Source organism: Polypterus senegalus, chromosome 4 (genome assembly GCF_016835505.1).
Source record: "Polypterus senegalus isolate Bchr_013 chromosome 4, ASM1683550v1, whole genome shotgun sequence".
NCBI classification, from domain to species: domain Eukaryota; kingdom Metazoa; phylum Chordata; class Cladistia; order Polypteriformes; family Polypteridae; genus Polypterus; species Polypterus senegalus.
Window position 1 is genome coordinate 217,735,165 of NC_053157.1, and position 22,368 is coordinate 217,757,532.

The 22,368-nt window shown below is 39.5% G+C and overlaps 3 gene segments (V, D, J or C); all 3 read left to right on the plus strand.

Moving 5' to 3' along the window:
* The first annotated feature begins 11,303 nt into the window (after positions 1-11,303).
* On the plus strand, positions 11,304-11,828 carry LOC120528811. The segment is given in 2 exon segments: positions 11,304-11,354; positions 11,521-11,828. Coding segments are annotated over 2 exon segments (357 nt in total).
* Positions 11,829-12,397: 569 nt separating this feature from the next.
* Positions 12,398-13,259, plus strand: LOC120528812. The segment is given in 2 exon segments: positions 12,398-12,455; positions 12,726-13,259. Coding segments are annotated over 2 exon segments (366 nt in total).
* A 7,919-nt stretch (positions 13,260-21,178) lies between these two features.
* Positions 21,179-22,078, plus strand: LOC120528813. The segment is given in 2 exon segments: positions 21,179-21,236; positions 21,517-22,078. Coding segments are annotated over 2 exon segments (366 nt in total).
* Positions 22,079-22,368: the final 290 nt, after the last annotated feature.

Consider the following 22,368-nt stretch of genomic DNA (forward strand, 5'->3'; position numbering starts at 1 on the left):
TTTTTTGTTCACTTTATTTTGCTCTCTTCCTGAAACCCTGGCAGTTTAAACTGCATGGACTGTAAGAACTGGGGGACGGGTGATGTAGGAAGAAGTTATTAACTACACACTTTTTAGCAGGTTCTCACAAGATTTGTATTCTTGTTTGAGAACCATTTCTGGCCCCATGTGACTAAGACTGGCCATCAGTGGGCACACTCACAGCTGGCAAATTACAGTGCCAGATATTTTTATATTTAAGAAGCTAGAAAAAATGAATTTCCCAGGGACAATCCACATGGCCACAGTGACAGCAGTGACAATCTAAACAAAATGGTAACTGTACCTCAATTTGAACTTTGGAGTGTGGAGCCATATATGCACTGTAGCGCCCTACTACCATTACAGGGGTTTGCAGCTGGAGTCAGGCAGGCAGTTTGCAAAGAGACGCCCATTTCTGACATGTGTCTCGGTTCAGCATGCTGACAGAATTTAAAGCTTCCTGAATGAGACTCAGTGACAGAATCTACAGCCACAATGACTCCGCTAATCCTGTTGTGTTCTCTCACATTCTGCATTCAAATTAAGTGAAATAAGGCACAGATTTGGGAAGTCATATTTTATGCTTACAAACACATTTTAGTATTTTCATAGTGTGGATTATTTTATCCATCCATCCATTATCCAACCTGCTATATTCTAACTACAGGGTCACGGGGGTCTGCTGGAGCCAATCCCAGCCAACACAGGGAGCAAGGCAGGAAACAAACACTGGGCAGGGCGCCAGCCCACCACAGTATTTTATTACAACTTAAACTTATTTTTTTCCTACAGCGTCAACTTGCCAGATTTCTGTGAATCAACTATAAGCACCCAAAACTAGTTTCCTTTCTAGAAAGCTTCACATTCCCCTGTACCGTTGGCAGTGATGTAAGGGTCTGGATGTCCTGGTACCAGCAGAGACCTAGAGGCACTCCTAAACTCCTCATCTACAAAGCAAGCACTTGCCGAATCGCTTTACATGTAGGCGGGCCTGGAACTTCATTCAGTTGGACCATCAGTGGAGCCCCACCTGAGGATGGCAGTCGCTACTAATGTCAGTCTGGCTACAGTGTGTTTCTCACACAGTAAGGGGTTCTCAAACAAAAACCTCACTGAGCTGCTCTCAAGCTTGCAAGTGTGAAGTACAGCAGAAATTGTGATATGACAGCTGATGTGGAGACAAAAGAAGAATAACCTTAATGAAAAAATAAAACTGAAAAGGAACAGTGAAGATCAAAGTAACCTTATATAAACATGGAAAGCAGTTAATTCAGATAAATTATGAAAGCAGTTATTATTATGAACCAATAATCTTTTTTTGTAATTTTACTTAACATTCTTTTGTAAGCTTGTAACTAAGATGTAAATTGACAGCAAACTGGGTTGTTACACCACTGAAGCTGGTAAGGTGCAGTATCTGATATCCTGATATTTGAGCATTATATTATGGAAGCTTTACTTTTCCAAAGCTCACAGTTATGCAGTTTAGACAGAATGTTATTTGTTGGACAGAAATTTATTTGTCTACAGGGTGAAATTTGGCTTTGTACAGATGCTTATAGATAGATAGATAGATAGATAGATAGATAGATAGATAGATAGATAGATAGATAGATAGATAGATAGAAGAATAAAGCACTATATGATAGATAGATAGATAGATAGATAGATAGATAGATAGATAGATAGTGTAAAGAAATACACACCAGTCGCATAAAGTTTTGGGGTTTTTTGCCCCGTATACTGTAACAAAAAAGGTCTTTTCTTTTAGACATAAACTAATGTACCAAAATCATAAGACAAAACATGGCGGTTTGGAGGGACAATATAAAGGGGTGGACCGGAAATCAGGCGTGATGGTTGCTGGGAAGGCGTGATGGTTTATGGGAGGTTGACGTCATCTTTAGGAGACCAGAGGGAAGAAAGTGGAGACCGTTGTTTATTCCAGGTTGTTTTACGGCGACATCACTTCGTCTTTTCTACGGAAGAGGGGTCCTTCAACTGCTCCCTATGCGCTTGTGCGTGACAATAGATAAATACATACATACATACATATATACTATGGTCTGATTACACACCAGAATAACTAAAAAGGCAGAACATTTAAAAAAAAAAAAGTCTGACTTGGCAGTTGCAGTCCCATTGGCATTATGCAGACATATTGCTTTTGGTATAAAGGAGCCCCCATAGCATTTCTTGACACATTTTTGATGAATAATTTGTTGCCTGAAAGTCCTCCGTGTTAATGTGTCAGAGTGAGAATGTGCATCGTCTCCATTGCTTCTTCATCCAGGGGGCCCAGAGTGTGTCCCATAACTGAGCTAACCCTTTTAGTTTTGGTTTTGGGAGTCACTTTTTTGGAGAGCTACCTTTTTTAACCAGTTTCTAACATAAAAGCCCATTTTGTGCTGTTACTGGAACATTGTTTTTGAGTATTTTACTTTTCTGACAATGCTAACAAAAGTTATCGACAAAATGGATTAGCATTCCTCAGTGTTTCCTCTTTCTACCTTTGTCTTCTGTTTAGAACTCTTATAACACTGCAGGATTCTGAGAAATTAATTCCACTTTTGTTTTTAATCGAATAGATCATTGTAATGCACTCCTTGTTGGTCTACCTGGAAAATACATCAGTTGCAGTTAGTTCAGAACAGAGTAGCAATAATTTTAAGCAGAAAAAGAAAATCTGAGGACATCTTACAAGTCTTAGCATCATTACATAGGGTAGCAGTGTCTTTAGAAGTAGTTTTAAATTTCTTTTGTGGAGGACCGCCGGCTTCTCATGCCGGTCCTCACCCCCAGGCCGCCAGGAGGAGCCCTTCCGACAGCAGGATAGTGCCCCGAGGTCCAGCAGGGCCTCATGGACTTTGTAGTATTTATACACAGCCCTGCTGGATACCTTGGGGGCCACCAGGAGTCGCTGTGGGGGGGTTTATGGGCTCTTTTGTGCCTTATGACCCGGGGGTACGTCACGGTCATGTGACGGGAAGGAACAACGTGCTCCCGGGTTGAAGTAAAAGACTGATTGCCCTGACCCGGAAGGAATAAGGACTTGTGGACTGTTGGGAAGGAACACCTCCGGGTCAGGGAATATAAAAGGACTGTGGGAGCTCCCAGACGATGAGCTGAGTTGGGAGGCAGGGTGGCTAAGCGTCTGGGAGTGGAGGATTGGTTTATTGTTATAGTTGTTGTTGTTATTGAAGAATTGTGGAGAGGAGCGTGCTTTGTGCACTTTATTATTATAATAAATATCATCTTTGGACTTTTACCTGGTGTCTGACGTATAGTCTGAGGGTACAAGGGTGCGAAGAAGCATCGTATTTTGTTACACTTTTTAACAACAATCTTGCTAAGTCCTATATTTTGGAGTGCCCATCCCTTTACATTCCCAGTTGTAACCCAAAATCTTCTAATTGCAGTCTCCCGATTATTCAAACAGCTAGGTATAAAACAAAAGGAAAGGAGGCCTTTTGTCATTATACACAAAAAACCTCAAATCTCTTCACCAGTTGAGGTTAATGAGGAACATTTTAAAAATCTCCTAAAACCACATTTTGCTTAATATTGCTTTTTCATAGCTCCATTTTATTTTGACGTTTAATAAATTACATATGAACTGCAATAGTGTATACTTTGTGGATTTGCAATTAATCTACTTTTCTGCTTTCTTTTCATTTTTTTGTTTTGATACTGGGTAGGTGCTTGTAATATAAGAATAAATGTTGGCATCCCAGCTGTCAATGAGACCCACTGCATCGAATCTCTTAGGTTGAAGCATATAAACCATAGCAACTACTTTACATTTACAGGTAGAATACCCATTTAGGACGTAGGAACTCCTACAGATTGCTTTTTTTTCCCTAGCATCTCGCCAGCCGGATGACGTACGAGTTCTTTCCTTTGCTCCAACTGTAAAACAGCTCAGTAAAAAACAGATTGATATTCTGATTTTGTAAATCATTTTACAGTAAGGCAAAATGTCAAGTATTTATTGTAAAATAAAATGCTAGAGTCTGTGTGTCCAGTCCCTCAGAGAAATCTGATTGGTCAGTTTGGCTTTGGTGGCGCAATAAAAGTGAAAGTGCACAAGGAATAAAGGTGCATTGCTGAGAGAATCATATTCAAAGATTGAAAATATAAAACTGGACAGGAGCCAAGAAAGGCACTCGAAAAAGATGACGGCTTCTGGGAAGCAAGCTTTATGGGAATGCATTTGAGAGAGGGAGTGTCGATGAAGAGCGGTTCAGAAAGACGCAAGCACAGAGGAAAGACTCTGAAAGTACATGTAGGGCAAGAAATAGCTAATTTTTTTCCCCAAGTATTCTTTTCTATAATTATTAATTCTTTTTAACTAACATGGGGAATACAATAATAACACATTTCTCCTTTATACTAAAATCTATCTCTTTGTTGGTGATCTTACTGTGGAAGTTATGGATTGTTTACTCTAATATTTATTTTTCTCTCATCCACCTGCATAACTTAATTTACTTCTCCTATTTATTATCAGCAGTGTGACATTTTAGCTCTGTGTTTGAATACAATAACCTCTACCCCCGAAAATATGGACTTTCCTGAAACTGTTCAGCTTTTGTTTAATAAATTCACTTTCTCCTCTGGCTGCCATATTACCTACTGATGCTGATTCTGATTTAGATTGTGGCAGGGAGTTTTTGGTTTGCTTATCTCAAATCTAATAAAACTGTGGGAATTGTGATTCACTTTTAATGATTCAATTGTTTTGAACAACCTGTTTAAGTGAATCGATTAATTTGATTCGCTTGATTCATCAATGTCATCTCAGGCTGGCACTAGTGAAAAATCCTTGAATGAGTCACAAATATATAATTAAGTAATGCTTAAATTATTTATTAAAGCTGCCAACAAATCATATTGTATAACATTAGCCTTTTGTGACAGTGCAAAACATGGCAACATCAAGACAATAGATAATTGAAATAAGACAATGAATTTGAGTGTCATAAATAAACAAGAATTGTGTGACTCTTTCTTGGGTAATGATTCAGTCCAAACTTGAAAGAATCGGTGAATGATATGTGCCTGGTTAAGTCAGTAAAACTGTAAAAAAGTGTGTGCTAAATTAAAGATTAGGGCAAATAATTATATAAACCTAAAATATTCAGAATTGTATATATTTAAATATTGTTTCCTAAAAATAACATAACATATGCAAACTGCGAGAATCCAGAATAGGGGGTGTCACGCACGCGCGAGTAGGAGGCCGCGGACGGATTCGAAAGCACCTGGGAAAACATTCGCCGGCAGGGAATGGCGGGGTATTAACTTTCTCCCTCTGCTTCCTTATAGGAAAAAAGACCTCCCTCCTCCATAGCCGGGTTTGACTGCAGTGCGGCACTTCCGCCCTTCCTCCACCATCTTGCCCTGACGTCATCCTTCTCATCCTCCCTCACGGTCCTTCCCAGCATTCTTCCACTTCCGGCTCCTCCCCAATAAAATGGCCGCGACGCCAGGAGTCGGCGTCGCGTTATGAACTGTTTTGTTATGATTTTGACCTGTTTGATTTGTGTACAATATACGGGGCCGGCAAAACCCCAACACTTATTACTGTCTCTTCAACTATTTTACAGGGGTAAGAGGCCATCCTGGTATCATTAACTCTGGACAGGGGGCCACATAGCCCACTTATGCACACACTCACATGATGCTGTGATAGAGTAGTCAGTTCAGGTAATATGCATGTCTTTGGGGATGTGAGATTAAAAAATTAAAATGCCTAAAGATTTTACTGGAGTGGTTTATGTTATGCCACATTTACGTTCAGGCCAGTCTCGTCAAACAGAAACACGCTTTTGTTTTCAGTCGACAAGATTACTTTAATGCACTCCTCTCAGGACTACCCAAAAAAGACATAAATCATTTGCAATGAGTGCAGAATGCAGCTGCTAGAATCTTAACTAGGAAAAGAAAATCCAAGCACATTTCTCCAGTTTTGATGTCACTACACTGGTTACCTGTGTCATTCAGGATTGACTTTAAAATTCTGCTTATGGTCTATAAAGCCATAAATAATCTCGCTCCATCTTATATATCGGAATGTCTGACACCCTATATCCCAAATCGTAACCTTAGATCCTCAAATGAGTGTCTCCTTAGAATTCCAAAAGCTAAACTTAAAAGAAGTGGTGAGGTGGCCTTCTGCTGCTATGCACCCAAAATCTGGAATAGCCTGCCAATAGGAATTCACCAGGCTAATAGAAATGCTGCTGCTGAAATCTATAAGTGAAATCTATATATGCCAATTAAGCAATACCACTCCTGTGCAAGGAACAGACAAAGGGCTAGTGTCAGCACAGTACCTCTCTCCTTTCGCTCAGCTGCAGTCCATGGAATCTCCGAGTTGAGAACAGCTGGGGATGGTATGCCTGAGTTCCCTGCACTTAAAAAAGCACGGGGGCACTGTGTGCTTGTCCTTCATTCTCATTGTAGATTCCATGTCACAGTGAGAGGCCTCAGAGTGGACATCCAGGTTAGGCAAACAGACTTTTCTGAATGCCCAGCTTGAGCTGCCACTCTATGACTCTTCACTGTATCAATCAGTGCATCCATATTCTTATTTGCCTGACTGTGGATTGGGTGGGTGAGAAAATCGGGTAAGGCATTTATGAATAGGTTGCAAGCCACCTACTTTAAGTCATTAATACTTGGCCTTAACCATATGCCAGCCTTACCCCAGACATTGTACACTTGCAGACGGGATGACTGCTCAGGGTCAAATCACCACTCTCAGTATAACATTGCACACCATGGTGCTTTAGAACTTCGGTTTTGAGCATATCATAATTGGAGGCCTCTTGCTTGCCGAGGTCATAATACATCCTCTTCATCTCATCTTTCAGAAATGGGGCCAAAATGTTGGCCTGCTCCACATGCTCCCAAATGATGATGTGTAGCCGTGCACTCAAAAATGAGGAAATAGGACACAATATCAACATTGTCCTGCAGCAGCATTAACACCGGGACAGAGCTTACAAGCGATCTTGTTGGACAGCAAAATATGCTGGAAACCATGCCTCAGACATGGCGAGCTGTATCTGTTACTCTCAAATCTGTACTGGTATTGTTAAAGGCAAAATTGATAGTTAATAACCAAGTTAAAATTCATCTTTCCAATTCCTATATTTATAGTCATCCTGTGACAATGCGAGTTCGCTCCACGCTCCCATGCAGCTTCTGGGATCTCTTGAACCCGGCACCGTCGGTAAGTTACTGAGGAGCTAGGCATTGAGGCACAACAAATGGAGCAAGGGGATGGTGCAAAAATGCCAAGTGCTTTTATTAAAACCAACAAAGAAAAACAAACTGTGAAAATAAATAGTGCAGTGCACCCAATCTTTAAATAAATAATCCAATAAAACAGTTGTGAAGTGGAGGTTAAAATCCAATAGAAAAAAACCCAATCCCTTTAAAAACAACGAGGTTAAAAAACCGTCTGGAAGCGGCCTCTTTAAAAACAAAGCACAGTGCCTTCTGTTTACCCGGCGGCTCCCCTGCCTCTCCCATCAGGCTTTTCAACAGGGGAGTCGCCCTTCCTGCAGCTGACCTTCTCTCCACTTAACTGGTCTGGAGGCTTCCCGATCCCTGGCTTCGGTTCCGCTCCCTCCAGACCGAGACTTGGCTTCCCCAGCAACCAGGACGCACACACTGGGGCTTCTCCTTCCAAGCCTCCCCACTCCCGCTGTCTTCTGCGGCAAGCCGCCCTTCTGCTGGTCACTTGCTCCTCACAATGCTCTGCAGGAGCGACCACTACCAACTGTCCTAGGTGTTGGCCAAACACCCTGCTAGGGCTAAATGTCCAGCTGCCTACGAGCGTTCCCTTGCTCGCTCTCTCTCTCTCACTCCCTCCCTTTCACTCACACACCGGCTTTCTCCACACTGCTTCCTGCTTTCTTCCTCTGCAACCTCCGTCTTTCTCTCTTTTTTCTTCCTCACTGCTAGCCGCCTCGCGCTTCTGTTTATAACAGGGACGTGGCAGCTGTGGCAATCAGCAACTCCCGGGAACAATTACGGAGGCGGACGACTTCTCACTTGTGCACTTAAGTGAGAAACGCCTGCATCACGAATTCCCCAGGAACCGCTCAGCCACACTACCACGCCACGAAACATCTGTATATAGAGCATACTAATCAACCTCACACATATTCAGCCACAATGCCACAGAACTTCTTTGGCTGGTAGAGAAGCCTCCCACTTAACACATCAAGACCCTGCCATCTGCATTCAAGAGTATTTGACTTTTCTCTGCAACTGAAAGCGAAAGATCATGCCTGGCATTAGAGCGCCTCTCCTCTATTTAGCGTTTTGGAGGTCAGGGAACAGCCTAAGGTGCCAGCATTTCAGCAGATACTTCAGCTATTACCTGAAACATGTGTGGCAGGCGGCCAAGGCCCCTGCAGCATATGTTCCAAGGGAGCAAGCATGGGAAACCCAATATCTCCCCCTGGATGCTAGATGGCAGCCTCCTTGGGTTGCAGCAGTGCCTCGGACTCCCGCAGGGCTTCATGGAGGTTGGAGTTTGGTGCTGTCCTTTTGGGTTCCGCAGGCACCGCCAGGGGGTGCTGCTGGATCCTTTTGGGCACTGGTTTCGTAACATATGGAAGTGCAGCCGGATGTCAGCAATCAAGCACCTAGAGCACTTCCGGATAGCCAATAAAAAGAGCCAGCAATCACCACTCAGCGGCCAGAGTTGGGAGGAAGAGGACAAAACTTGGAGGAGTGGTGGTGGAAGAGAAGAGAAAAGAATTAGTGTGATGTGTTTGTTGGTGCTTGCACACTTGGGACTGTGTTGTGCCTGTGGGGATTACGGGGAAGACGTGCCCCACAGGTGAAGAAAAATAAAAATCTCTTTATTTTATACGTGCCTCCAGTGTAAATCTGTGTCGGGTCGGGCACTTATATAGCGCCTTTTTACACATGTAATGATGTGATTGCTGTTATAATGAATAGTACACACCATATGAAACACTGAAGGCTAGCCAGTAACCTCACCAACAAGTCACCCACCAATACAATCAGGTCTGTCAAAGCAATTTTGCCTCAAAATAAATGAATTATGGGCTGATCCAGGCAACTGAGCCACAATGTTTAAGACTTTGCTATTCATGGTATGCAACTGCTCACATTTGACAAAAGCAGCTTAATTCTTGCTCCATGCCCTTATTGCAATTTGAGTGCTGTCAATGCTTTGATTACATTAGGAAAACGGACACTGCTGCAAACTGCCTTTTTATGTTGGCAGTAACATGTTATGTTTTATGTATGTTCACCCACACCATACAAAAACTGAATGTAGCACCTCACTGGTCAGTTAATAGTTTCCAGCACGCTGGGCATGATGGAGTGAGGCTTGACATGTCAGCCAGTTCACTAAGAAGTGACAACAGGTAGCCGATATAAACTGATGAAAAACCAAAAAAGTTTATTTAGTGCAAATATGTGCATCGTATTCATCTCTTCTGAGGTGTAAGATGTTTGTCATGTCAACACACATTATAATAAAGGATTGGTGATATGTATTATGCGAGTCATCACTTTATTGAGGGTGTCATCATTTCCCTCTTTCTCCAAACTGTTGCATATTATATGCATGCATCAGAATTGCCACAAATATACACATGTTTATCCATTAAGTTTTCTTTTTAAATCCCAATGTTTGCATGGAAAGTTAGGTGTACACATTTCAAGCCTCTTGTTATACATACATAAGCTTTATAAACAAGACTCCGAGACACTAGTTGTGGTTGTTGTCTTTGTTGAGTTTAACATGAACTTCCCAAGTCAGTCAATGTTTTTCTCCAGGCCACTGATCATCGTCCCTCATCCTAGAGGTCACGTTAATTAATGAGTCTAAACTAGCCCTGTATTAATGAGTGAGTGGAAATGTGCCTTAAAATTGACTGCCATGCAGTCCCAGCTTGGTTTCAGTGTTGAGTACAGCTTTGAATTTGATGGTGCTGGGATACTCTTAAACTTCTGTTACCCCAAATTGAACAAAGTGGTCAAAAAATGAAATCTGTCCCCACTCGATTACAAGTCTTCAGCACCCAGGTAATAAATCAACTTAAACTTACCGTGTTAAACAAGCCTACCTGTTAATCTTACACACATATTACACAAGCCACTAATTTCCAAAATAATCAGCTTTTTCAGAGTGATAAAAGCACTTCAAAAATAGTGGAAAAAAATCACTTATCGTTGTAAGGCAAAGCATAAGTCAAAATAACACTGCAGTACCTTGTTGCATTTACTGAAGTGGTCTCAAGCAATTCTGCCCTTTGCAGGTCTTTGCTGCTTTCAACAGGACAGCAGCAATTTTGATGTCATACTCCTTATTTATGGGTGCTCTTGGTGCAGCTCTGCAGAACACTGTCTCTCTAGAGCAGGAATCTCAAACTCCAGTCCTGAAGTGCCATAGTGGTTGCAGGTTTTCATTCTAACCCTTTTCTTAATTAGTGACCTGTTTTTGCTGCTGCTTAACTTCTTTTGAATTAATTTTAATTGACTTGCTCTTTAAGATTTGTTCCCCGTGTTTCCTCATCATTCCTCTGAATTGCTTCATTCCTTTCCTTAAATGGCACCCAAACAGAAATGAAATGTGAAATGAGTGAGCCTACAGAAGACCAACAAAGTCAGGGCCTCAAACTCCAACCAGTTGTTTAATTAGACACCGAGTTTTGTCATTAATTAAACCCGTTCTTTAATTCCACGGCTTGTTGCTGCTCTCAATGTGCAATAGCATACAGTACATTTTCAAAATTGCTGATTTTTTCTTTACTTTTCTAAAAGCACTGTTAAAATGTTTTGGGCACCTGAGCAGATGAACATTCCTGAGACCTCCACCCTTTTTATTTTCAGATATTGCAAGATGGTTACAGTTTGCTGGTCATGTTTATACTACTTTTGTATCTCATTGTTTGGCTGCTAATTAAGGAAAAAGAAACAATTATTAGGTCTGAGACTTCAAGTGCAAGTCAATTAAAATTAATTCAAAAGAATTAATTAGCACCAAAAACAGGTCACAAATTAGGAAAAGGGTTAGATTGAAAACCTACAGCCACTGCGGTCCTCCAGGACTGGACTTTGAGATCCTTGCTCTAGTCTAGAGCGTCATCCCATCTGCAGTAATATTTCCATTCCACACCGTTAACACCTCAATCAGTGTAATTTGCATACAATGGCTAATTTTCAAAATATCTCTTCAGTTATAAAATCTGTTCCACTCATTACCCCCAAAGACATGGACACAATGACTTCATCAGCTCTTCTGATCTGGATGGTAGTGTGCCTTATGCATGGTAAGTCTGTTGAGATGACATTAGAATTTTTTAATTTCTTTCCTAGAATTTAACCATTTTTGTCTGATGTAATGGAAACCCTAAAATAAAATGAAATTTCATTAGGGGAGATCAGTAGTTGAGATATTGCACTGTAGATCTCTCCTTCTCTCTTTTTGATCCACAGACTGCTGTTGTCAGATTGTTCTGACTCAGTCTCCATCAGCCGGGTCTGTCAGTTTAGGACAAAGAGTGTCCATCAGCTGTAATACATCTAGCCGCGTTGACGGTGAAGTGAACTGGTACCTTCAGAAACCCAGCCAGGCTCCACAGGTCCTAATATGGGAGGGTACTTACCGACAGTCAGGGATTCCAGAAAGGTTCAGTGGCCAGTACTCCGGGACCAGCTTCACCCTGTCAATCAGTTCCTTCCAGCCTGAAGATGCAGGACATTATTACTGTCAGCAGGACTATAACTTTCCTTTCACACAGTGATAGAGAGTCGTACATAAACTTCCTTGTGAAGCTGCATGTGTCAAAAGGGAGGAAATCATTCATTTTATTTGACACAAAAATTAGCACATTTGACAGTCTTCAGACTACCTACATGACTGATCATATGGAAAATGTTCTTTTACTTATTTTTTTTTGTCTTATTATATCATATGTGTTCAGCAAGCTATGTATTTCAAGCAAGCAAAGATTAACAGGTGATATGAGCCAAGTGTTTAAAATTTAAATGGTCTTAGTATAGGGGACTTGACTAACTGGCATTCATTCAGGCCTTTTTCCTGTTTTGTGTTTGATTTCCCATCCACTTTAAACTTGGATCATACAATAGGTTTGAAAATATAAATGGTAATGAATGTGGGTATTTTTTTAAGCTCATGGGTGCCATTTGTGTAGCTCTGCAGAACACTATGTCTCTAGAGGTTCAGCCCACCTGCAGTGAGATTTCCATTCCTTACCCTTAACACCTCACTAACCAACATTTGCATATGTTATCTACTTTACATGATCTGTCTTCAGTTATAAAACCTGTTCAGTTTATTGCCTACTTAGACATGGACACAATGACTTCCTCAGCACTTCTGATCTGGGTGGCAGTACTCCTTATACGTGGTAAGCCTGCTGTGATGACATTCAGATTCCATGAGGTGTTTTCTAGAATTTTTAAATCATCCTTGCTTGATTTAAAGTGAATCCTAAAATAAAATGAAAATTTCATTGGGACAGGTCAGGAGTCTTGAAAATGTTCAGTAGAGGTTTTAATTACTGCAGCTTCATTAAACATAATGCAGAGTTTAGCAATGATGTATCTTATTTATATATTTATTGATTGCAAACAGATATCACGCTGTAATTCACTCTTTCTCTCCCTTTTGTTCACAGATTCCAGCTGTCAGATTGTTCTGACTCAGTCTCCATCAGCTCAGTCTGTGAGTTTAGGACAAAGAATGTCCATCAACTGTAAGGCGTCTGGCTCTGTTCGCGATGATGTGCACTGGTACCTTCAGAAACCTGGCCAGGCTCCACAGCTCTTAATAAGGGATGGTAATGTCCGGCTGTCTGGGATCCCAGAAAGGTTCAGTGGCCAGTACTCTGGGACCAGCTTCACCCTAACAATCAGTTCCTTCCAGCCTGAAGATGCAGGACATTATTACTGTCAGCAGGACTATAGCTCTCCTTTCACACAGTGATAAAGAGTCGTACAAAAACTTCCTTTATGAAGCTGCTGGTGTTGAAAAGGAGGAAGTCTTTTATTCAATTTGACACAAAATATTAACACTGTTTACAGTCTTGAGACCTCTTCTAAAAATCCCTATACGACAGATCATGTAGAAAATTGGCTTCGTTTTTTGATTACATTAAACTATATTTGATCAGGAAGCTGTGGATCTTAAGAAAGCAAAGATTAAAAGGTGATATGACCCAGGTGTTTTAAATTATAATAGGTCTTAGTACAGGAAAGTGCAATTAATGGTGATTCCATCGAGACATTATTCCTGCTTTGTGCTTGATGTTTCTTTCACTATAAACTAAACAAAAATATAAAAAGTTATTAATGTACCTGTTTATAACTTGGGGTCACTAATAGGGGTTACCTTAAGGGAAATTTAACAGAAGTATTTCAACATATGCCTTTACCAGAAAGGCACAGACAAAAAGAACAAGACACTAAGTTGTTCAGTTGAGAAGAGCAATTAACAGGCTTTCAATATTAACTTTTTGTTATTCTGAACAAGAAATTACATACGTTTTCGTGAAATGTTTCTTATGTAATTCTTAGAGTTTTTTTCTTACATGCCACACTTAATTCATTCCTCTTTTCATATCTATAGAGTACATCTGTCCATTTTCTCAATATTCTGTGTGCTCTCCAGTGTTTGCATTAATATCCCTAACATGTCACAATTTATGACTTCATCTGTAGTTGTCAGTGAGCCTTACAACATTTGGAAAGCTGTCAGAATCCTTATAGCAATGATACTAAACCTCTGGGTGAGCTTCATGGAGAAAGAACCCAATGTGGGTGCTGCACCAAGAACCAAGAATTAATGAGGACAATGCTCCTTGCTGTGTCATTATATTGCTAGAATGTCCAACACCTTTAATATAATATTAAAATAGGTAATTTGTATTTTTGCAGTTAATCAATCAATTAATTAACCAGATTGTTCTGACTCGGTCCTCCATCAGTTCGGTCTGTGAGTTTAGAACAAAGAGTGTCCATCAAATGTAATCATTTATTTTATGAATAGTATTTGTACACTTAAGGGTTATTGTCTTCAGAGTTTCATGATTTAATATTATGATCAACACATTGCACACAATTTCAATGGCGGTCATATGGTGGCATCAGTAGATATTAATACTTTCTTCCCCAGTGTCCTCAGTTCAAATGCCTCATCTGGTTACTGTCGAAGTTGAATATGTTCTCCTGGGGCCTCATGTATAAACGGTGCGTACGCACAGAAATGTTGCGTAAGAACTTTTCCACGTTCAAATCGCGATGTATAAAACCTACACTTGGTGTAAAGCCACGCACTTTTCCACGGTACCTCATGCCTTGTCGTACGCAAGTTCTCCGCTCGGTTTTGCAAACTGGCGGCACCCAGCGTCAAAGCAATGGTACTGTTCTTGTGTGATTACTCATTATTTTCATGACGCGGCTTTATAAATACACAGAAACTAACCGCATATTGTTTATTAGTGTAATGCATCTGATTGTAATTAACTCGTAACAATATAATGGTCCAGGGAACAGCCATAGTATTCCAAATACCATAACTGCTTTAGCGTTGTTACTCTCACTTCTTCTTCTTCTTCTTTCAGCTCCTCCCGTTAGGAGTTGCCACAGCGGATCATCTTTTTCCATATTACTCTCACTGCATCACTCGAAGTATTGTATTTATATCACTGTATCTAAGTGTGAATCACAGCAGCAGCTGATCGGAAAGAGAATTATCAGTATACGGCATTAAGCACACGCTGTCTCTGCCACTACAAAATGTTTTAAAGCCTTTCCTGTACGGACCTCGCGGTTCAAAACAGTTTAATCCCAAGAACTTTAAATGCACTCAATCAATTGCTCCTTGTAGAACAGTTTGTAATTATAAGTACAATCACCCCACTGTAAACTTGCACTACAGTTATAATATCTCACAACCTGAGCCACTTTATAAAGCGCGTATTTACATATGATGACGATATCATTTTTAAGGTGAAATGCAGCAAAATATGTTTATTAAATTATACACATAAAACTTTAACTTTAAATGGGCTGAATCAATGATTGCAGGATTGAAGATACCTTTGACAATCATTAAAAGACATTGAAAGACTACTTGAAGAATCACTACAAGACAATTAATTGTTATAACTTCTAAAAGGGTTCCAATAATATTGTCCCGGTCATTTTCGAATGGCTTTGTAGAAAAAGCAGGAATTGAGGCCTTTTAATTATGATTTAACTTTTATCCCAATGCAAATTGAAGAAATGCAAGTCTTGATGAAATAATATTTTAGTTTCAATATTTTTCAGGAAGAATAGTGCATTATTTTTACTGAAACATAATTTTGTGCCTGGTGTCACTTGAACTTCCACATTCTTAATCAAGGAATCAGAATCCCTAAAGGAAAAAAATAATAGTTTATAGAATACAGGGTGGGCTCTACTTCAGTGGATGTCAAGCTCAGGTCTTCTGTGCACGCAGGTTTTCATTCCAACAAATGTCTGCTCGTGAATGGATTCCCTTATTTATTAATTATATTGTTTTTCCCAGATTCTGCCTTTTGTTATTCCTGAATTGTTACTTATTTATAAGAATATTTCATGGTATTCATCTTGTTATTGACTTTTTAAATGTTTTACATTCTTATCACAGCAATGTATAAAGAACATAAAGGTGGAAAATGAAAATCAATTCACTTCTCATCTTTAGCATTTAAGGTTAGTTGCAATTAAAAATGCAAGCTTTTCATATTTATTTTCAATTTTATGTAGTGCACTCTTTTCTAAATGTAAAAATGCTACCTAGTTAAAAACACAACATATGCTAAGTTTAATCGATTGTATTCAGAATGTATTATTGTATTTGTTTTTCATTTTCGATCAAATGGTGTTTTGTTAATGTGTTTTGCTCTTTAAATAAAAAAAAGTAAAAATAATTTATCGATTATGCATAAGACACCAGGCAAAGGAAGACAACTTTCTCAAAATGCAGCAGAAAGAGGTCTGACTAAAAAGTGTGTATTTAAACGCAAAATTACATTTTACACTGCATTTATAAAAACTCATTCTAAAATTTTATTGATTAGATTTTTAAAAAGTTTTGAACAGATCCTCTGAGTGAGAATTTCATTTTTTCCAATTTCAAAGAGTATATAACATCAGTTGCCTACTGACTTAAAAGAGGTGGGCTAGGATTCTTCCAGTAAAGGCAATTACAGTTTGTTTCTCCTTCTCCACTTTAAGCCCATCTGGAAGAACACCAAACACAGCTGTTAATGGGTTAGGAGGGATTGTGACACCAAGGCTGTCTGATAGGCATTTAAAGATTTTGGTCCAAAATGATGTTCATTTGGTGCAGGCCCACAACATGTGACCCAGTGAGGCTTGAGCTCGATTACACACTATGCGACTCTTCAATTCCACCCGGGGGAGTAAATGCTAACATTAATTTTATTTTTATTTTTTTCATTTTTATTACTATTTAATTTAATATTGTTTCTTTGTATCAGTATACTGCTGCTGGATTATGTGAATTTCCCTTTGGGATTAATAAAGTATCTATCTATCTATCTATCTATCTATCTATCTATCTATCTATCTATCTATCTATCTATCTATCTATCTATCTATCTATCTACAATGTTCGCAGGTTGGATCTTGCCCTGGAAACATTTTGGACCATTTTAAATGAGAGAGAGATATGTTTGATAAAAGATTTTAAGTTCAATAATTGTATGCTTTGTGGATATGGAGCTAGAGTGAATTCTGTGCATGGCTGACTTCCACTCCTTTTCTAAAATGTTGAGTAACAGATTCTTTTCCCACTGTACTCTGGGATCTTTGAAAGAAAAGTACTTTAAAAAGTTTTTAAATATTATAGAAATGCTGTCTGAATTCTTAAGATTGATTGATATTTTTTCCAGAAAAGAATTAGTTGGGAGAAGAGGAACATTGGGCAGATTTTGTTTAGCAAAGTTTCTGATTTGGAAATAGTGGAAAAAGATGTGTTGATGGGGAGCTAAATTTGGAGTGCAATTGTTCATAGGATGAAATTATTAAAAAGTGTGTAATTTTGAGATGGTGGAAAAAAGTGGTTCAGCCAAAGTGGTCCTACAAGACTGGAGTTGGGGACCTCTGATCTAAACCGGTCATCATTAAATGAGAATTTGGTTACAAATTCTCTAAAGATTGCTTTGTTGTCTTCTGTAGATCAGTCATTTGGGCAGCACAGCGGTTAGCACTCGTGACTCTACGTTCAGACACTAGTTGTGATTGATATCTTTGTGGAGTTTGCTGTTTTTTAAGTCCTATCTGACTGATTAGTTTTGGCAACAGCAGATCCAGCTCAGTGCCTATTCTGCCCTCGCGACTGTGTATCCATGCAAGGCTAGACAGATAGCGAAGAATAACTCCAGTAAACTCATTTCTTGCTCAGAGTGAGGCTTTTACTGATAAATCTTTCACTCTTGACTGTAAAACTACAAAACACAATAAAAAGTGTGCTTTCAGTACAATGCTAACGCCAAACAATCAATCAATAAAGAAATGCATTGTAAATAAATCAATTAACTGTAGCAGATAAACATCTTAACAAACATTTACAAAATAATTATTTAAAAGAGTAATTTACAGGCATATCGTCACCAAGGCTTAACGTGAAAGAACTGGTGTCATGAACAGCATTCAGCACTTCACTAAACTACCTTCTTAAGAAAGGTGAATTGAACAACTTGACAACGTCAATACTTAAAATGATTGCTAGGTGGCAAACCTTAAATTGAAAGTGTGAACAGAATAGTGCCAGTCACATAAGGTGTTCCTCAGGGTTCTGTCTTCGGCCCTTTGTTCTTCTGTATCCATATGCTTCCCCTTGGCCATATTATTCGTAGCTTTGGACTGGGTTATCATTTTTATGCTGGTGATACTCAACTGTATTTCAATATTAAAAGCAAAACTTCATCAGAGCTTTCTCAGCTCACAACTTGCCTAAGTGAAATTAAAACCTGGACGGAACTTAACTCATTTAAATTAAATTGCATTAAAACTAAACTCCTGCAAATTGGCAACTTGAGAAAATGAGGTCCTTCTTAGTCACTCTTGACGGTGATCTCATCAGACCTTCTTCTGATGCAAGAAATCTTGGTGTCATTTTTGATTCATCCCTTTCTTATTTCACCCTCATAAACCACATTAAGAAACTTTCTTACTTTCACCTCCATAACATATCCCATGTTCACTTATTCCTCTCTTTTTGTAATGCTGAGAAGCCTACCCATGCTTTTATGACATCTCCAGTTAATTCAACACTCTGCTGCAAGAGTCCTTATAAGAACCAACAACAGTGAGCACATCGCAACCATCTTGTTTTGCCTTCACTGGCTCCATGTGTCTTACAGGATCAAAAATAAAATTCTATTAACAACCTACATAGCTTTAAATGGCCTTGCACCAGACTACATCAGTTACCTTCTCCATCACCAATCTCTTGTTAGACCATTACGTTCTTCTGATTCTGGCAATCTTGTTGTGTCCTATATTAACCTGCACAATATAGGTGACAGGGTCTTCAGCTGTATAGCGTCCAGACTTTGGAATGACCTCCTGAAATTAATGAGATCAGCTGACTCCATTCATTCTTTTAAAATACAACTTAAAACTCATCTACTCATGCAGGCTTTTAACTTAACCTGACATTCTGCCCCTCCTTTCAGTTTACCTCTCTGTCCAGATGCTCAGAATAATTTGTGTGTGTATGTGTTATCACGTATTATGTTATTTGTTAGGTTTTTCTTTTAGTACTGAATTTAATATTTTACTCTGGTTTATTGTCTTTTATTTTATGTAATGTTTTGTATATGCTGGATTTATCGGTTTTAGTGTTCTATACAGAAAACATTTTCATCCAGTGTTACATAACCCCTGCTGTTCTTTCTGAGACTCTTGAAGTGCCTTGAGCATGGGAAAGGTGTTATACAAATAAAATGCATTATTATTATTATTATTACTATTATTATTATTATTAAGTCCCCCCAGGTCTGTTTTGATATTTCACCAAGTATTCTGTTCTTCCTCTCACATTCTAGCAGTTAATACAATACAATACAATACAGTTTATTTTTGTATAGCCCAAAATCACACAGGAAGTGCCGCAATGGGCTTTAACAGGCCCTGCCTTTTGACAGCCCCCCAGCCTTGACTCTCTGAGAAGACAAGGAAAAACTCCCAATAAAAACCTTGTAGGGAAAAATGGAAGAAACCTCAGGAAAGGCAGTTCAAAGAGAGACCCCTTTCCAGGTAGGTTGGGCGTGCAGTAGGTGTCAAAAGTAGGGGGTCAATACAATACAATATACACAACAGAACAATTCCTTAAGACAGCATAATAAAAAATTTAGAATTACGGTTTAACAGTAGATGATATGACATAATTAGGTTTGGATATTTTTAGAGTCCTGGAGACCTCATCCATCTAGCTGCATCTCCATTTGGCCATGCCACGGCTGAAACATTGCTCCGATGAAAGGACCCCTCTTTCCCATGATTCCTGTGATCCTCCATCAGGGATGACTTTACCTTTGGCAGGCAAACAACTTGGCAGGTGGGCCGTGGCACCAATTAAGCCAGTTAAGTTAATCGATAAGTCCAAATTGGCCCAGTATTAGTGAGGGAGTGGACATGTGACCTGCAATAGACTGGCATCCAGTCTGGGTTGGTTTAGCACCTAGTACAGCTTTTGGCCTGATGGTGCTGGGATAATCTCAGATTCCTGCATTCCTGAATTGAACATAATGGATATAGAAAATTATTTGATGAATGTTTAGTAGTTGTTCATTTCAATAAATACAAAGATATTCCATCCATCCATTTTCTAACCCGCTGAACCCTAATACAGGGTCACGGGGGTCTGCCGGAGCCAATCCCAGCCAACACAGGGCAGGAACCAGTCCTGGGCAGGGTGCCAACCCACCACAGGACACACACAAACACACCCACGGGCCAATTTAGAACCGCCAATCCACCCAACCTGCATGTCTTTGGATTGTGGGAGGAAACCCACGCAGACACGGGGAGAACATGCAAACTCCACACAGGGAGGACCCGGGAAGCGAACCCGGCCTCCTAACTGCGAGAAGGGAGCGCTACCACTGCGCCACCGTGCCGCCCATACAAAGATATTTGATTTTCTTTTTTTTTTTTGGTTCTTAAAGCTCTGTCTCCACCTTGAATAGCAGTCTTCAGTGCCCAGAAAATCAATCAACTTAAAAGCAAGTGACGAATGTCCCAGTCAATCTTAATATAACACAAGCAGCTCATTTTGAAAATTATCAGGTTTTTCTTAGAGTTAGGGTGAGAAGCACTGACATCCAGGAGCGGCTCAGAGTAGAGCCGCTGACCCTTTGCATTGAGAGGAGCCAAATGAGGTGGTTTTGGCATCTGATAAGGTTGCCTTTCTGCAGAGGTTTTACAGGCCTGACAAGCTGGGATGAGACCCCAGGAAAGATCTAGGGCCCATGGAGTGGATTACATCTGCCTTGGGATCCCACAGTATGAGTTGGCAAGTGTGGCTGGGGAAAGGGCTTTTTGGGGCTCATTGCTAAGACTTTTGCCCCCATGATGTATTGAATAAGCCGTGGAAAATGATTGAATGAATCAATGAATGAATTCAAATTTGCAAGGTGGTAAAAGCACTTCAAATAAAATAAAAATAGTCACTTACCAGTATTATAACACAATGTATAAGCCAAAACAATGCTCTAGGGCTTTATACCCTTTACTGGAAAGATCCTGAGCCATTTTACCCATTGTGGTTTCTACTACATTATATTTATAACTTTGGCCTCCAATATTCTCTCAGGTTTTGCCTTTAACAGGATAACACTATTCCTCAAGTCATGTTCAAACTTTTATAAATTTGTTTTTTCAAAGTTCTTTATTCATGGGTGCCTTTTGTGAAGTTCTGCAGAAGACAGTCTCTCTAAAGGTTCAGCCCACCTGCAGTGAGATTTCTGTTCCATACCCTTAACACCTCACTAAGCATCATTTGCAAATGTTTGCTCATTTACATAATCTCTCTTAAGTTATAAAACCTGTTTAGTTTATTGTTCACTTAGACATGAACACAATGGCTTCCTTGGCTCTTCTGAACTGGATGGCAGTGCTCCTTATACGTGGTAAGTCTGCTGAGGTGGCATTCAGATTCCATGAGGTGTTTACCAGAATATATGAAGATAATTCTTGCTTGATTTAAACTGAATCCTAACATAAAATGAAAATTTCATTAGGAAAAGTCAGGCGCTTTAAAGATGATCAATTGGGGGTTTAATAACAGCAGCTTCATTAAACATAATGCAGAGTTCAGCACTGTTGTTATTTTATTTATGTATTTATTTAATTAATTTTGCAAACAGATATCACACTGTTAAGCTCTCTTTCTCACTTTATCATTCACAGACTCAAGCTGTCAGATTGTTCTGACTCAGTCTCCATCAGCCCAGTCTCTGAGTTTGGGGCAAACAGTGTCCATCAACTGTAATACGTCTAGCTCTGTTAGCAATGATGTGAAATGGTACCTTCAGAAACCTGGCCAGGCTCCACAGCTCCTAATATGGGAGGGTAATTACCGGCAGTCTGGGATTCCTGAAAGGTTCAGTGCTCAATACTCTGGGACCAGCTTCAACCTAACAATCAGCTGCTTCCAGCCTGAAGATGTAGGACATTATTACTGTCAGCAGGACTATCAGCGTCCTTTCACACAGTGATAAAGAGTCGTACAAAAACTTCCTTTATGAAGCTGCTGGTGTTGAAAAGGAGGAAGTCTTTTATTCAATTTGACACAAAATATTAACACTGTTTACAGTCTTGAGACCCCTTCTAAAAATCCCTAAACGACAGATCATGTAGAAAATTGGCTTCGTTTTTTGATTACATTAAACTATATTTGATCAGGAAGCTGTGGATCATAAGAAAGCAAAGATTAAAAGGTGATATGACCCAGGTGTTTTAAATTATAATAGGTCTTAGTACAGGAAAGTGCAATTAATGGTGATTCCGTCGAGACATTATTCCTGCTTTGTGCTTGATGTTTCTTTCACTATAAACTAAACAAAATTATAAAAAGTTATTAATGTACCTGTTGTGGAGATTGTTCTGGTGCAAAATAAATCTTCACAAACAAAAACAAAGTTTTGGGGACCGTCCCTGTATATTGTCATCCAGACAAATAAAGAAATAAATGATTCAGAGTCTTAATCAAACAGTGAACAGTTTACTTTCAGAAAAATGGCGGATTTATAGTGAAAAGGA